This window comes from Thalassophryne amazonica, unplaced genomic scaffold, assembly GCF_902500255.1.
Source record: "Thalassophryne amazonica unplaced genomic scaffold, fThaAma1.1, whole genome shotgun sequence".
Classification (NCBI taxonomy): domain Eukaryota; kingdom Metazoa; phylum Chordata; class Actinopteri; order Batrachoidiformes; family Batrachoididae; genus Thalassophryne; species Thalassophryne amazonica.
The window spans coordinates 37975-56001 of NW_022986275.1; the positions used below are offsets into that span (position 1 = coordinate 37975).

Sequence of the window (18027 nt, forward strand, 5' to 3'; positions counted from 1 at the left end):
ACAGACAAACAGATTGAAGTTGTACATGAGGTATATGAATGAATCAGTTTTTCTGGCAGGTTAAATTGTTCATCAGTGTGACAGCCTGTGGAAAGAAACTGTTCCTGTGTCTGGTTGTTCTGACGTACAGAGTTCTGTAATGTTGACCAGAGGGGAGGAGTTTAAGCAGGGTGTGTCCAGGATGGCAGGGGTCTGCAGAGATATTATCTGATAGCTTCCTGGTCCTGGACTGGTACAAGTCCTGGATGGAGGGCAGGCTGGCTTCGATGACGTTGGCTGAAGCCTACGCCTGTCATGATTGGAAGCAGAGGGAAACCAAACAGAGATGGAGATGCACAAGGCAAGCCGGGATGATGGATGTGTAGAAGATGCTGAGCAGTTCCTGGGGCAGGTTGAACATCTTGAGCTGTCTGGGGAAGTACATCCTCTGCTGTGCCTTTTTTCTGATGGAGTCTATATGGGAGGTCCACTTCAGATGTTGGGAAATGGTGGATCCCAGGAACCAGAAAGTGTCCACAGTAGGCACAGTGTTGTTGAGGATGGGCGGTGATGGTGGATTTCTCCTGAAGTCTACTATCATCTCCACAGTCTTGAGCGGGTTCAGCTCCAGGTTGTTCTGACCACATCAAAAGACAAACTGTTCCATCTCCTGTCTGTATGCAGCCTCATCACCATCCTGGATGAGTCCAATGATGGTGGTGTCATCCGCAAACTTCACGAGTTTAACAGAGGGGTTCCCTGAGGTGCACTCAGTTGTGTAGAGGGAGAAGAGCAGTGGGGAGAGCACACACCCCTGAGGGACGCCAGTGATGATTGTCTGTGTGCTGGATGTGATGCTCCCCATCCTCACTTGCTGTGTCCCGTCTGCCAGGAAGTTGAAGATCCACTGACAGATGGCAGCTGACACAGAGAGGTTGGAGAGTTTTTGTGAAGAATAATGGTGTTGAACACCGAGCTTAAGTCCACAAACAGGATCCTCACATACGTCCCTGCAGAGTCCAGATGCTGCAGGATGTAATGCCATGTTAACTGTATCCTCAACTAACCTATTTGCCCGGGAGGCAAACTGCAGGGGGCCCAGCAGGGGTCCTGGGATGTCTTTCAGGCACCAACCATTCAAAAGACTTCATGATTACAGATGCCAGGGCGGTGTGTCTGTAGTCAGTCTTGTTATGGAGGGTTTCTTTGGGACTAGGATAATAATGGAGCCTTCAAGTAGGAAGGAACCACGCACAGCTCCACAGCTCTGTGAAGATGGGGACCAGCTGGTCACACAGGCTCTGAGACATGAGGGTGAGATGCCGTCAGGTCCTGGGGCCTTTTTGATCTTTTGTTTGTCAAAGTGCTGTTACGATCATGAAGATCAAGATCGCGCCCCGTCTAATTTGGTGAGGCATGTCGTTCCATAACTTTGGAGCCACTGCAGTGAATGCGTGGTCCCCTCTGAGCCTCTGATTCAGACACCTTGACACTTGCATCAATTTGATCCCCGCACTGGCATGCAATCTCGCATGCCAATGAGTAAACACGTCAAACTGTTGCAAACTGTGCATAGCTGTGTGCGCAAAGAAAATTTTGAAATGTTCAAAATTTCTGACGCATTAATTTCAGACTAAGACTCACTTTTACTGTCACTCGACCCTTACAGGCAGAAAGAAATGCAGTTTTTCCAGGTCTTGGTGTAATTAACTGGGACAAATTTTTTTAACCTAACCTATTGTATAAACTTTTGCAATGTACAATATGTGCACCCCTTTGGCCATAGAATATATATACAAGGCACAGGGTCAGCAGCAGCAGCATTAGAGTATTAAGAAGGTGACAATGTGCATGTAGTGCAATGTTCACAGTTTGGTGGTGGATGTTGAACTGTTCAACAGTCTGACAGCATTCGGGTAGAAGCCGTTTTTCAGTCTGGACATTTTTGCCCGGATGCTGCACAGCCTCCTTCCAGAGGGAAGGGGTGTGAACAGACTGTGCGCAGGGTGGGTGGAGTCTCAGAGGATGCAGGTGGCTTTGTCTCTACATCTGGAGATGTAGATGTCCCCAATGGGTGGTAAGCTGCATCCGATGGTCCTCTGTGCAGACTTCACCACCCCCTGCAGCGCTTTCTTCTCCGCCACCGTGCAGCCACCATAACACACAGGGAGGCAGCAGGACAGGACACCCTCCACTGCACAGCTGTAGAAGGCCCTGAGGACCTTGGTGTTCAGTCCAGCCCTTCCCAATTTCCTCAAAAAGATAGAGACGTTGGTGGGCTTTCTTGAAGACAGCCGTGGTGTTGGTGTGTCAGGTGAGAGTGTTGGAGAGGTGGACTCCAAGATACCTGATGGAGGAGACGATCTCCACCGCTGCTCTGTTGATGTAGAGGGGGGAGGGGGTGGTGGGGACTGACCTGCGGAAGTCAACGACTATCTCCTTGGTCTTCTGGGTGTTGAGGATGAGGCTGTTGTCTCCACACCACCATGTCAGGTTCTCCACTTCTCGCCTGTACGCTGTCTCATCCCCTTGGCTAATGAGCCCAATCACTGCTGTATCATCTGCAAACTTAACAAGATTATTCTTGTGCTGGGCTCTGCATTCGAAGGTCATCAATGTGTACAGCAGTGGACTGAGCACACAACCCTGGGGTGAGCCAGTGTTCAGGATGATGGTGGAGGATGAGGTGGTGTTGATCCTGACACTCTGTGGCCTCACAGTCAGGAAGTCCAGGATCCAGTTGCACAGTGCTGAGGGGGCTCCTAGTTCAGCCAGCTTGGAAACCAGTTTCTGCGGGATGATGGTGTTGAACGCAGAAGTGAAGTCCAGGAACAGCAGCCTTGCATAGGAGTCCTTGTTCTCTGAGTGGGAGAGGGCCTGATGCACCACGGTGGAGATGGCATCAGCTGTGGACCGGTTTTGCCTGTACGCGTACTGGTGCTCATCTACAGTCACATCGATGGTCTGCTTCAGGCGCCTCATCACCAGCCTCTCAAAGCACTTTGTGGTGATGGGTTAGGGTTAGGAGATTCTTGAGAACAATGTTCATGAATCAGTGACAAACTTGAAGTTGCGCCGGGGCTGGATCTTTCAACAAGACGACACTAAACAGTGCTCAAAATCTACTAAGGCATTCATGCAGAGTAACAAGTACAACGTTTTGGAATGGCCATCTCAGTTCCCAGACCTGAATACTATTGAAAATCTGTGGTGTGATTTTAAGCAGGCTGTCCATGCTCTGAAACCAACAAACCTGAGATGTTTTGTAAAGAAGAATGGTCCAAAATACCTTCAGCCAGAATCCAGACTCTCATTGGAAGGAAAAAAAAAAAAAAAAAAAAAAAAAAAAAATCATGTCAGGTGCTCTTTAATTTTCATAATTCGTTCTCTCATTTTCACTACTACTAATTTTTTTAAATGCTCCGATATGCGAACATACATTTTTATACTTATAAAAACCAATGACAGAAGACTTAATTATACAGTGGTTCCAATATAGTTGGTAAAATAATATGAAAGTTGGCTCAAATCTTCCACACATTCATCTAATTCATCTAACAATTTAAATGACGATTCATTTAATTCATAAACTATTTTAAATTTAATTAATCCTTGCAGACCTTAAAATCTATGCCAAGATGTTAGCCCGCCGGTTACAGAACAACATGACATTTCTGGTTCATTGTGATCAAACTGGTTTCATAAAAGGTCGTTTGGCAACAGACAATCTTAGGTGTTTGCTACACATTGTTGATGCATGCAGCTATGGGACACCCAGCTATTTTATCTTTGGACGCCATGAAAGCATTTCACACGTTAGAATGGGCATATTTATGGTCAGTTCTTGGAAGGATGGGTCTGGGAGAGAGATTTATTCATTTGTAGAGAAGCTTGAATCTTAGACTGGACTGGGTTGCTTGACTTGAGGACGTTTCGCTTCAAATCACAGAAGCTTCCTCAGCTAAAATTCTTGCTCTGGTAGTCTGACTTCTGTCTTGACTCTTGTAGAGAAGAATAAACAGAAGCCACAAAAGCTGGAGTTTTAAACCTAACCAGACCCTTCCTACCAAGAGGCAGAATGCTGTAGGCTAGTGACTAAACAATAGCTCTAATTAGCACCTATTGTGCTCTAGTTAGCACCCTCCTAATGACAGGGCAGCTGTCCCTCCTAATGATGGGACGGCCGCCTCTCCTGATGGCTCCCTTGATGACTCTCCTGATGATGTGGATGACTCATTACCATGAACAAAAGACTGAAACTGCTTAGACCAGAGTACCCCATTGTAAACAGGGGACAAAGCGTGTCTCAGACCTCGTCCCGGTTAAGGCTTGGTTTCAACTGTTTCACAAAGAATGCCAACCATTTCTTCTCTTTGGCTAAGATTTTAACTTCCTTGTCCTCAAACGTGTGGTTAGTGTCTTTAAGGTGGAGATGAACTGCAGACTGAGGTCCACTGGCGCCCTCTCTGTGGTGCTGGTATAGCCTTTTGTGTAAAGGTTGCTTAGTTTCACCTATGTAGTATTCGTTACAGTTTTCCTGACATCTGATAGAATACACTACATTGCTCTGTAACTAGGGATCCTGTCCTTAGGGTGAACTAATTTGTCTCAAGGTATTAACCGGGATTTTGTGCTGTCTGAAGATCCTCTGTAGTTTTTCCCCTACTCCTGCTAAATAAGGGATCCATCCTCACACAAAGGCTGCTTATCAGAAAATGATGCAATCGACAGGCGTGAAAAAGTTCACGCATGAGCACGAAGTTTCAAGGTTGGCTCATGCAAGCACACGTGATTCAAATCCATCAGGTTTTTGAAAAAAATAAAAGGTCGGATACTTTTCTAACAGACCTCGTATAATTTAATAATATATTTGATCAAAAAAATGTAATTAATCCTGAAAGAATCTTAAGGTGCCCTGACACGAGCATGTTTTTGATTCACGCAACAGCACGACCTGTGTCGAGACAATCCTATCCGCTGTGTTCACAGCTGGATGCCGTTCTTTGATCTACCGACTGCCACGCATAATTATTTTGTGGCTGATTAATCATTTTTTTCTGCAAACTGGTCATTGAAAATGGCTCTAATCACTTCCTGAATCACAGAGGAGGCTGCAGCCGGAGCCGTTCACGCGCGTCCCCGCCTAACAAACTGCAGAAAGCATTTTGAGCCATCTAAAAAGGTAATTATTTGACTTGTTTACATTGTCATGGCTTGACAAAACAGTTACATGTTTTTTCCTTTGTGTGTGCAGCTGCTAAAGTATTTATTTTTATGTTTATAACAGATTTAACTTCTTGTTATAATCCTTCAGACGAGCTGCGCTCTGATGTGATCCGCTGATGTCACCACTCGATCTGTTCACTGCTTGTTGACTCCACTTGACGAGCTGCACGTCGTGTTGGAGATTAGATCGCGCCACATAGTACGACATTTGTGCGTGAAATAGTTTTTGAACATTTCAAAACTCTGTGCACAATAGCATGCATCGGTGCCCCTCTTGTGTCCTGTCTGCACCAGCTGAAGACGAGTTTACTCTCCAGCATATCATAACACAGGTCGTGCTGTTGCGTGAATCAAAAACATGCTCATGTCTGGGCACCTTTACTTGACAGAATGACAAGCTCACAATACATATCCAGAGTGACAGTGCAATGTGTTTTTATGTGGTTCCAGTGATATTATATTTGAACGTTACCTGAGAATGTTTTGCATTTCCTTTATAACTCTTCCCCTGTTTCATACTCTCCCACATCTCAATTTTCTGCCTCCTTTTCTCCTCCTCTTGCTGTTCAAAAAACATAGTAGATACTCAGTTTACAATGTAAAACTGTGGAAACATCTTCATTATGTGGACAGAGATTTGATTTGCACAAATGTACCTGCTTCTGTTTTTCTTTGAAAACGGCTGCTTTGGCATCAAGGTCCTCTTGCATTCTTCTCCGAGCTGCTTCTACAGCCTCCTGTCTTCTGACCACAGACACTGAATCTTTAAAAAAAAAAAAAAAAAAAAAAAAGAGACAGAAAGGGGGTGATTTCTCAAAGTAAAATCTATGTAATATTTGATTACTCCAGAATTTCTCTGGCTTTTTTTTTTGGTGTGTAATTGTTGTGGCCTAAAATGCTTGATTTTGCAAAAGCTTTTCCAAAAAGCTGCAACACAGGTGATGATGGTTTTAAGAGTTTGTGTGTGTGTGTGTGTGTGTGGGGGGGGGGGGGGGGGGGGGGGGGGCTTGGCAATAAAATTACAAGATCAAAGCATGCTGCCTGCTTTTTCACACAAACAGGCAGCATGCTTCCATCACGTGATTTCTACTGTCACTAATCATGCAGATTTCATAGAACACACCATGATTATTTTGATATTAATAATAGCGTGCAAAAGAGCAACTGCACTCGCGGCACCCTGGCTTTTTGTTCGAGGAAGACACTTCGTTCTGTGGAGTGTGAAGGAATATATATTTTAAACAACTCCTGCATTAACCATTTGTGTCATTTTATCATGCTTTACCTTTTGAGCTAAGGATAATTTCATCACAATTATGAGTGTTTTATTACTTCAACAGAAGTGTTTATTGTTGTTAATTATGCGCCTGACTGTATATCATCACAATATAATCATAATATCATCGTATTAACACCAGCACAACTTATATATTTATATTATGTTGTCCCAACATATATTATCATTTGTTCTGCATCACATGTCATATGCATGCATATATCTTTTGCACCATGTAGTTTTGCACGTCTCTGTTGGGATTATGGCCTTGAAGCAAGGACATTGTCTGTGGGAGGACAGCGAAACAATGGAACTGATGTGCACCGGCTGGGTTCACGTCATGTCGGGTGACGTGTTGTTTGATGGGGAAAAGGAGTACAGGCAGACAGCAGCAAACCCACGGAAACACATATTAGCTTGCAATAGCACACCAGCTGCACAGGATGTTTTGCTCCTATTCATGATAGTCACAATAACCGACAATGTCATCACGCCCAGCTTGTATACCACTTTTGCTTAATAAAAACGCTGTGCACAGGAAGACAGTTCGACAAGAGTCGAAAGAGAGGTAGTGACTGCTCTGAGACTGCTCTTCCCGCTGCATGCAGCTGACAAAAGATTTGCTGGTCTCGCGTCCATTCATTTTTAAGTGTCCGTAAGGGGTAATGTGTTTTGACCCTGACAATTGTTAGAAGAGTTCATTTGCTTTTCTGTTAAAAAATAGCTTGTTGAAGGTATGATGCAGTTAGCTGTCTGTGCACCTGCTGTGTGTGCAGTGAAACAGGTGTTTAGTTTCAGTTTGTCAGGGTGTCATTCCATATTAGGAATGTGTTGTGAATACTGTGGTAGAGAAGCTTGACTGTTCAACTGGACTGGGTTGCTTGATGCGAGGATGTTTGGCTTCAAATCGCAGAAGCTTCCTCAGCTAAAATTCTTGCTCTGGTAGTCTGACTTCTGTCTTGACTCTTGTAGAGAAGAATAACAGAAGCCAGCAAAGCTGGAGTTTTAAACCTAACCAGACCCCTCCTACCAAGAGGCAGACTGGTATTGGCTAGTGACTAAACAACTGCTCTAATTAGCACCTATTGTGCTCCAGTTAGCACTCTCCTAATGACAGGGCAGCTGTCCCTCCTAACGATGGGACTGACGCCTCTCCTGATGACGTGATCAGGACTCTTCAACACAGAGCCCGACACTGTAACAAACACTACATAGGTGAGACGAAGCAGCCATTGCACAAAAGGCTATGCCAGCACCGCAGAGAGGCCGTCGGTGAACCTCAGTCTGTAGTTCACCTCCACCTTAAAGACACTAACCACACGTTTGAGGACAAGGAAGTTAAAATCTCAGCCAGAGAAAAGAAATGGTTTGAGAGAGGAGAGAAGGAAGCATTGGATGTGAAACAGTTGAAACAGTCTTAATTGGGGAAGGGGTCTGAGACACACTTTGTCCCCTGTTTACAATGGGGTACTCAGGTCAAGGCAGTTTCAGTTTTTTGTTCATGGTAATGAGTCATTCACGTCATCAGGAGAGGCGTCACTCCCATCATTAGGAGGGACAGTTGTCCTGTCATTGAGGGTGCTAACTAGAGCACAATAGGTGCTAAGCAGAGCAATTGTTAGCCAATAGCAGTCTGCCTCTCGGTAGGAGGGGTCTGGTTAGGTTTAAAACTCCAGCTTTGCTGGCTTTTGTTATTCTTCTCTACAAGAGCCAAGACAGAAGTCAGGCTACCAGAGCAAGAAATTTAGCTGAGGAAGCTTCTGCGATTAGAAGCCAAACGTCCTCGCGTCAAGCAACCCAGTCCAGTTGAACATTCAAGCTTCTCTACTATGGAAACCGCCTGGACAACAGAGCCTTCACAGAAATATTGTGAACACTGAGGTTAACCGTGGGTTTGTTGACAAGTGCAGATGTTTGGTATCAGCTAGAGACGAGTCTAATAGATCCTTTTCAGGTAAAGGCCCAGTTGGGAGTCAGAGGAAGAGCCCTTGAGCGAGGAGTGAAGTCACTGCAGCGCCAGGTACGAGGAGGCCAAAAGCAAGCTGATAACGATGTGGTGGAGACTTTGCCTATCAAAGGAGCAGAGAAAAGGAGACGAGGACCGCACAGTGGGTGGTCTGTGGGAGGAGACCACTGCTGGATCGTGGAGACGGATGGGACTCTGACCAATCAACAGAGAGCAAATTCTGATTATAAAAAAGTAGTGTAGGAGAGAGAGTTTAGTCTTTTCTGCTCTCTCTCCTGCTGGTGATTTGCAAAGAATTACGTTAGGAGGAGCCAGCCAAACGGATCCACAGAATTCTGTGTCTGGTAAACTTATTTGTACTCACTGTTTGATTAATAACTTGTTAATAAATTCCAGCATAAGTAGTCTATCTTCCGAGAGAATTCACATCGTAAATTGAGACTGGCTTCCTTTTTTCCACATCAACGGACGGCAGGGATCAGGTAGAGACCAAGGGGTCACACAGGTGAGGTCAAGACTTTCCTGGTGCTTAACAAGCGCTACCACCATGAACCCACTGTTTAACGTCTTCCACTCACTTGTAAAAGCAGCAGGCAAGGGAGAAAACAAATAAATATATTTGCAGCCAAACTCCAGTGGTGAAGTTTAATTGCAAAGGTTGACTGCAAAGGTCTACCTGCTGTGTGTGCAGTGACAAACTCAATTTATTTCCTTCAATTTATTTCCTTTATTTCCTGCAGACCCGCTGCAGGGTCTGTAATCAATGTAGAGAAATGATCATTTTCCTGACAAACACCCCCAACAACAACGGCAACTCTGAAGGACTGATAAGGGAATCGTTAAGCAAAAAAGGTATTAATGTCGGTGGATCGAATCATTTCTTAACGATACCTGAAAGGAGCCAGTTCTCAATACCCATCCCTAGTCAGAAGCCCAGAAACTGTCAGACCTTTTATACACACAAACACTGATTACAAGCAAACAGATCGTAGGTGAGGATGGTTACCTTTAGCAGCCATTTAAACCTGTTTGCATCAACTTGTGTGCACGTTATCAGACCGAAATCACCAGGGTATGTAAACTTTTGATCAGGGTCATTTGGGTCGTTTCTGTTGTCCTCATAATTTAAAAAGCATAAACAGTTGTTTGACAATAAATGGCTTCACCCAACCACTAACCATGAGTGAAAAGGTTTTGTGTTGTCATATTGTCTGAAAAATGGACAAAAATTTAAAAATACTGCCATGGCTACCATCGACATTAACGCTTGTCCGATTGTTCGGGACAAGTGTAAAATGTGATCGGACAAGCAATAGCTCTAAATCGTTGTCCGACCGGACAAGTTGTTTTCTCATTTACATCACGTCTTGTGTCGCACCTCGCGAGAAAGCGTCTTCGGTTTTTCCCGCCAGTCTCCATACAGCGGACAATCAGAAAACATGATATCACAGGGTTCTCCCCAGACAATGGAACAATGGCACCGCGCCATCAGTGTTGTCACAGCGTCTGTCCTGCTCTCAGGTAGTTTTTTTAAAATTCAGCCAGGCTGTTTGTGCTGAACTGCCCGCTCAAACAGTGATGAAAACACACAGGAGAGAAGCAGATGCATATTGGCATTTACCAATTATTTTAATTTTTTCCCAATTATGAAAAACTCAGGGAGGGGCAGTCTTCTGCTGGGACTGGTTGGGGCTGAGGGAGAGAACCAGGAAAAAGACATGCTGTGGAGGGGAGCAGAGATCAATCACTAATAATTAAATGCAGAGTGGTGCATACAGAGCAAAAAGAGAAAGAAACACTCAGCGCATCATGGGATCCCCCCAGCAGTCTAAGTCTATAGCAGCATAACTGAGGGATGGTTCAGGGTCACCTGATCCAGCCCTAACTATAAGCTTTAGCAAAAAGGAAAGTTTTAAGCCTAATCTTAAAAGTAGAGAGGGTGTCTGTCTCCCTGATCCGAATTGGGAGCTGGTTCCACAGGAGAGGAGCCTGAAAGCTGAAGGCTCTGCCTCCCATTCTACTCTTACAAACCCTAGGAACTACAAGTAAGCCTGCAGTCAGAGAGAAGCGCTCTATTGGGGTGATATGGTACTATGAGGTCCCTAAGATAAGATGGGACCTGATTATTCAAAACCTTATAAGTAAGAAGAAGAATTTTAAATTCTATTCTAGAATTAACAGGGAGGCAATGAAGAGAAGCCAATATGAGTGAGATATGCTCTCTCCTTCTAGTCCCCGTCAGTACTCTAGCTGCAGCATTTTGAATTAACTGAAGGCTTTTCAGGGAACTTTTAGGACAACCTGATAATAATGAATTACAATAGTCCAGCCTAGAGGAAATAAATGCATGAATTAGTTTTTCAGCATCACTCTGAGACAAGACCTTTCTAATTTTAGAGATATTGCGCAAATGCAAAAAAGCAGTCCTACATATTTGTTTAATATGCGCATTGAATGACATATCCTGATCAAAAATGACTCCAAGATTTCTCACAGTATTACTAGAGGTCAGGGTAATGCCATCCAGAGTAAGGATCTGGTTAGACACCATGTTTCTAAGATTTGTGGGGCCAAGTACAATAACTTCAGTTTTATCTGAGTTTAAAAGCAGGAAATTAGAGGTCATCCATGTCTTTATGTCTGTAAGACAATCCTGCAGTTTAGCTAATTGGTGTGTGTCCTCTGGCTTCATGGATAGATAAAGCTGGGTATCATCTGCGTAACAATGAAAATTTAAGCAATGCCATCTAATAATACTGCCTAAGGGAAACATGTATAAAGTGAATAAAATTGGTCCTAGCACAGAACCTTGTGGAACGCCATAATTAACCTTAGTCTGTGAAGAAGAGTCCCCATTTACATGAACAAATTGTAATCTATTAGATTAATATGATTCAAACCACCACAGCGCAGTGCCTTTAATACCTATGGCATGCTCTAATCTCTGTAATAAAATTTTATGGTCAACAGTATCAAAAGCAGCACTGAGGTCTAACAGAACAAGCACAGAGATGAGTCCACTGTCTGAGGCCATAAGAAGATCATTTGTAACCTTCACTAATGCTGTTTCTGTACTGAACTGGTGGCGCTGCCCTGTGGCGACCCGGACTCCTGTTGCAGCTGCTGTGTTTTAACTGCTGTGTTTTTAAACTTTTAAACATTTTAATTGTTGGATTGTTATTTGTTAGTGTGTGTGGGGAAGCACCATGGCGTTATTTATGCACCAAATTTTTATAATTCTGATTTTTTGGGAATTGCTGAGGATCTGCCAAACTTTTCCGAACACGGAAGCAGGTGAGCGATCACTCACCTACACCAGAGACGCTCTTCTTTCCCTGCGATCTGCGGGAATCATGCCTCTGGCTGATCTGCCGGAGACGCTGAGGATACAACAGGCCCGCAGAGCACGTCATCGGAAAAGAGGCAGATGAGGAGGAATACGCCAGCGTTTTCGCCGAAGAGGCAACAGACCGCCGCTGCCGGGTATGATCCTGTGCAATGCAAGGTCTCTGAGAAATAAGATGGAGGAGCTTCGTACCAATGCCAGAGTAGGCTTTGAGTACCGGGAGTCAGGCCTGCTTGTGATCACAGAGATATGGTTACATGCGGATATTCCAAGCTCACTTATTGATGTGGAGGGTTTTTCTGTCATTCAAGCGGACCAGAGTGCATCCTCAGGTAAGAGCTGTGGAGGAGGCATCTGTGTGTTCGTCAATGAAGGCTGGTGCAGGAATTACACATTCAGGGAGATGGTGTGTAACAAAGATGTTGAACTTCTGTGCCTTTCTGTGAGACCCTTTTATCTTCCGAGGGAGTTTTGTAATATTTTAATTTTTGCTGTTTATGTTCCCCCAAGTGGAAACGCAGCCCGAGCTGCAGCTCAAATTGCAGACTTTGTTCACCTTCAGTTGCAACGTACGCCTGGTCCTCCTGTTTTTATACTTGGTGATTTTAATAGTTGTAAATTAGAACTGTCCCTCCCTGGATTTGATCAATATGTTGACTGTGCCACTCGGGATGACAAGATTTTAGATAAATGTTATGGCAATATTAAGAATGCCTACAGGGCCAGAGCAAAGCCTCCTTTGTCTAATTCAGATCATAACATAATACATCTGATCCCAACTTATAAGACTGTGTTGAAGAGCAGCAAGCCACAGATCAAGACAGTGCCTGTTTGGTCAAGTGATAACATAGAGGCTTTAAAGGGATCTTTCCTCTGCACAGATTGGGACATTTTTCATACTCTGGACATTGATGAGGCCACGGATACTATAACAGACTACATACAGTTTTGTACTGATTGTGTGGTTACCAGAAAGGATATTATGTATCCAAACAACAAGCCTTACATAACCAAGGAAGTTAAAGACTGTATTAACCGTAAAAAAAATGGCTTTTAAGAATCAAGACCGGATGGGGTTAAAAACTGTGCAAAAAGAACTGAACCAGATGCTAAGGCATGCAAGGAAGAGGCACAAGGACAATATTGAGCAGAATTTTGCCTCAATGGACTCTAAAAAACTTTGGGATTCAATGAAAGTGGCAGCTAATATGGTAACAAAAAGGAAACGTTTTGTAACAGATGATGATCAGGAAAAAGCAAATGAGCTCAATGACTTATTTGAGACTCAGGATTTTTCTTTGGATCGTGTTAACATTTTAAATTCCATTTCATCTATTGATTTGCACCCCAGGTTAGTAGTTGATCCAGGCAAAATTAAGTTACTTTTTAGTAGGGTTCAGAAAAATAAGTCTGCTGGCCCAGATGGCATCTCAGCTTTTCTTTTAAAGACTTTTGCAGAGGAGCTCACACCAGCCTGGTGCCCAGTTTTCCAGCAGTCTGTGGATCAGCACACAGTTCCTTTACTCTGGAAAAATTCAATTATTGTTCCAGTACCCAAAAAACCGTGCCCAACGACTAACAATGATTTTAAACCGGTAGCTTTAACTTCTGTTATGAAATGTTTGGAAAAATATATGGTGTCTATTTTAAAGTCAGAGATAAATTCAGATCTAGATCCCTTGCAGTTTGCGTATAGGAGAGGGCGGGGTACAGATGATGCCATTATGGCATCACCCACCTGTCACTAAAACACCTCGAAGACCCAAAGGCTAGCGCACGTCTTATTTATTGATTTTAGTTCAGCTTTTAACACGTTACAGCCTCATTTACTGATTCAAAAATTAATTCACCTGTCAGTAAATCCTGTAATTATAAAATGGTTTTATTCTTTTTAATAGATAGAATTCAAAATGTCAGAGTTAATAACACAATCTCTGATTCTAAAAACATCAGTACTGGCGTACCTCAGGGTTGTGTCAGTTGGCCTGTCCTTTTTACTCTCTATACTAATGATTGGATTAGCCACTTTCATGGAAATCATGTTTTTAAATTTTCTGATGATACTGCCATCCTCAGTCTGCTTTATAAAGACTCAGATCCATCACTGTACTTTGAGGAGGTGCAGTCTTTTGTTCACTGGTGTGATGCTAACTTTCTTACTATAAATGTAAAGAAAACTAAGGAGATGATAATTGACCCTTGTTCTATTGGTGATCATGCCCATCTGGTAATCCATGATGAAGAAGTCAATCAGGTCAGCTTTTACAGGTATCTAGGCGTTTACATAGATAACCAGTTCAGCTGGGAAACGCATGTCAATAACTTATGCTCTCGTTTACAGCAGAGGTTATATTTTCTGCGCAGACTTAGGGCATTTGGGGTTGAGCAGAAAATCTTGTTTTTGTTTTATCAGGCTGTTTTGGAAAGCATTATCCGGTATGGGATGTCATCTTGGCACGGTAATCTCTCTGTCCAGTTAAAATCTAGGCTTGCTTGTCTGGTGAAGACTGCTATGAAAGTGGTAGGGTGGACGGGAAACTCTTCCCTGCAGTCCATGTATGAACAGTCTGTTCTCAAAGGAGCGCAGAGAGCTTTGTCAGATCCTTCTCACATCCTCTATCCTGAGTATGAACTCCTACCGTCTGGTAGGCGATAGAGTCCCTCAGTGCAAACTGAATCGCTTTAAAAACTCATTTGTGCCCACATCAATTAGAGTCTTAAATATGGTTCCTGGGATAGGTGACATGGTGGCATTATTATTTTAGTGTTATCTATTCACTGTTAGTATTTTCCTTAACCATATGTGGGAGATGGCTGTGCAATAGGGGTATGTGTTTTTAGGGATATGTGCAATATGCATGAATTATTATGGGAGACCGCTGTGTAATACGGGCATTTGTAATTTGGATATGTGTATTAGGGATGTGCAATATGTATGATTGATGTGTGTATTAAGTTATGTAATTTGTATGAGTTATGTAATTATGTCATGGCAGTTTTACTTTTTACTTGTGCAGCTCTTGGAGTCTAAGACAAATTTCCCGGAAGGGACAATAAAGTGTATCGTATCGTACTATGATGAATTCTAAAACCTGACTGAAACTCTTCAAATAGACCATTCCTCTGCAGATGATCAGTTAGCTGTTTTACAACTACCCTCTCAAGAATTTTTGAGAGAAAAGGAAGGTTGGAGATTGGCCTATAATTAGCTAAGATAGCTGGGTCAAGTCACAAATCACTCCTGCCACCTTTCTCCACCCTGCCTGCACTCTCTTCTTCACCTCTCTACCACACTCTCCATTACTTTGGATTGTTGACCCAAGTATTTAAACTCATCTACTTTCACCACATCTACTCCTTGTAATGCACTATTCCACCTGTCTCCTTGTTCACACAGATGTACTCAGTCTTGCTCTTAATGTCTTTACTCTCCAGAGCATATTTCTACATCGAGGCTCGTCTCAACCTGGCATCTACAGACATCATAGTCCATGGACATAGCTGGCTGAGCTCATCCGTCAATCTGTCCATCACCACTGCAAACAAGAAAGCGCTCAGAGCTGATCCTTGATGCAAACCAGCCTCCACCTTGAATGCATGTGTCTTTCCTACTGCGCATCTCACTCCTGTCACAATGTTCTTGTACATGTCCTGCACCACCCTCACATACATATCTGCCACTCCAAACTTCCTCATACAATGCCACAACTCTTCTGTTAGCATTCTTTCATAAGCTTTTTCAGTCCTGTTTCTATGTAGGCTCAGTTGTCCAGGTGGTTTCCATAGTAGAGAAGCTTGAATCTTCGACTGGACTGGGTTGCTTGACGCAAGGATGTTTCGCTTCAAATCGCAGAAGCTTCCTCAGCTAAAATTCTTGCTCTGGTGATCTGACTTCTGTCTTGACTTTTGTAGAGAAGAATAATCAAGAAGTCACAAAAGCTGGAGTTTTAAACCTAACCAGACCCCTCCTACCGAGAGGCAGACTGCTATAGGCCAGTGACTAAACAATAGCTCTAATTAGCACCTATTGCGCTCTAGTTAGCACCCTCCTAATGACAGGGCAGCTGTCCCTGTTAACGATGGGATGGACCCTCTGATGGCTCCCTTGACGACTGCTGATGATGTGAATGACTCATTACCATGAACAAAAGACTGAAACTCTTTGACCTGAGTACCACATTGTAAACAGGGGATAAAGCGTGTCTCAGACCCCCTCCCCGGTGAAGGCTGGGTTTCAAACGTTTCACAAAGAATGCCTCCTTGACCCCTCTCTCAAACCATTTCTTCTCTCTGGCCAATATTTTAACTTCCTTGTCCTCAAACGTGTGGTTAGTGTCTTTAAGGTGGAGATGAACTGCAGACTGAGGTCCACTGACGCCCTCTCTGCGGTGCTGGTATAGCCTTTTGTGTAAAGGTTGCTTAGTCTCACCTATGTAGTGTTCGTTACAGTTTTCTTGACATCTGATAGAATACACTACATTGCTCTGTAACTAGGGATCCTGTCCTTAGGGTGAACTAATTTCTGTCTCAAGGTGTTAACCGGTTTAAAGTAAACTGGGATTTTGTGCTGTCTGAAGATCCTCTGTAGTTTTCCCCCTACTCCTGCTAAATAAGGGAGAGACACTCTTCTTCTTGTCTCTGTCTCCTGTCTATCTGGTCTCTTTGTTCTCTGGGACTTCTGCACTTTGTCCAGGGACCATCGTGGGTACCCACATACTGTGAGGGCTTTCCGGACAAGTTGTTGTTCTTTAGCCCTTCCCTCTGCAGTTGTGGGCACCTGTAGGGCTCTGTGTTGAAGCGTCCTGATCACCCCGAGCTTGTGTTCAAGGGGGTGGTTTGAGCCAAAGAGCAGATATTGGTCAGTGTGAGTTGGTTTTCTGTAAACCCCTGTCTGGAGCTGCCTGTTCTCTCCAATCGTAACATCACAGTCCAAGAAGGCTAAATGGTTGTTTCTGGCATCCTCACATGTGAAGTTGATGTTGGCATCCACCGAGTTGATGTGTTCTGTAAAGTCTTCAACTTCCTGTTGCTTGATTTTAACCCATGTGTCATCAACATATCTGAACCAGTGACTGGGAGAGATGCCCGTGAAAGACGTCAAGGCTGTCTTCTCCACTCGCTCCATGTACAGATTGGCCACAATGGGGGATACCGGAGACCCCATCGCACAACCACGAATCTGCCTGTAGTAATTCCCCCTAAACAGGAAATACGTGGTGTTAAGACAGATCTCCAAGAGTGGCAGATGTGGTCTGGTATAAGTTTGGTCCTTTCAAGACACATCCTCCAGCAGTCTCTGCCTCACAGCTGAGACAGCCTCAGCGGTGGGGATGCAGGTGAACAACAAAGTCACATCAAATGACACGATTGTTTGATCTGCCTCCAGCTGCAGGTCCTTGATCTTGTTCACAAAATCTTGTGTGTTCTCCACATGGTGGTCTGAGTTACCCACTAGAGGAACCAAAATCTACTTGAGGTGCTTGGCCAAATTGTACGTGATGGAATCTGTGCTACATACAATAGGCCTGAGTGGCACATCCTGTTTGTGGATTTTGGGCAGTCCATAGATGCACGGAATGGCGTCCCCAGGGTACAGTCTGTAGTATGTCTGCCTGTCGATGAGTCCCTCTTTCTCCAGGTTTTGGAGGTAGTTAATGATTTTCTTCTTATAGCCGCCCGTGGGGTCTTCAGACGTTCGTATGTATTGGAGTCACTGAGCAAGTTGTTGATCTTGGCCTCGTAGTCCGATGTGTTCAGGACCACCGTGCATCTGCCTTTATCCGCTGGTAGGATAAGGTGGCATTGGTCCTTTTGCAGTGCTGACAAAGCTTTCCGTTCTTCTCCTGTGATGTTGGACGGAGGAGGCTTAGCACTGTTCAGCACTGCTGTGACTTAGTCGGAGGTCCCCAGCTTCTGACTCTGACAAACTGTTGTGTTTAATGGCTGACTCTACTGCAGTGATGTAATCTACTGTCGGTATATGTTTAGGGGTCACTGAGAAATTTAGTCCTTTAACGAGCACATCCTTTTCTGTCTGTGTAAGAACCCTGTTGGAGATTCTTTACCCAATTTTCCCTGTTGTCACTAATTTGTCTGGGTGTATCTTTAAAAATACTCCCACTGAAAGTACGCCTTTTCTGCACTAAAAGGTTGTGAAACTTCCTGATTTGCCGCTCCTTACTTTTTTAAATGCTCAGCCATTTGAATTTTAACTATGAACTTTGTGATCTTATT

General features: G+C 43.9%; 1 protein-coding gene across 1 annotated transcript in view; it reads right to left on the reverse strand.

Annotated features, from left to right (window-relative positions):
- The window catches only part of selenos (selenoprotein S), a gene marked incomplete at its 3' end in the record, with an annotated part of 63140 nt that overhangs the window by 22741 nt on the left and 22372 nt on the right, over positions 1 to 18027 (reverse strand). Inside the window, exons 3-4 of the mRNA XM_034165482.1 lie at positions 5862 to 5968; positions 5678 to 5767 (exon numbers count right to left, since the gene is read on the reverse strand). Coding sequence (XP_034021373.1) covers positions 5678 to 5767; positions 5862 to 5968 — 197 coding nt within the window. The remainder of the gene's footprint in view (positions 1 to 5677; positions 5768 to 5861; positions 5969 to 18027) is intronic.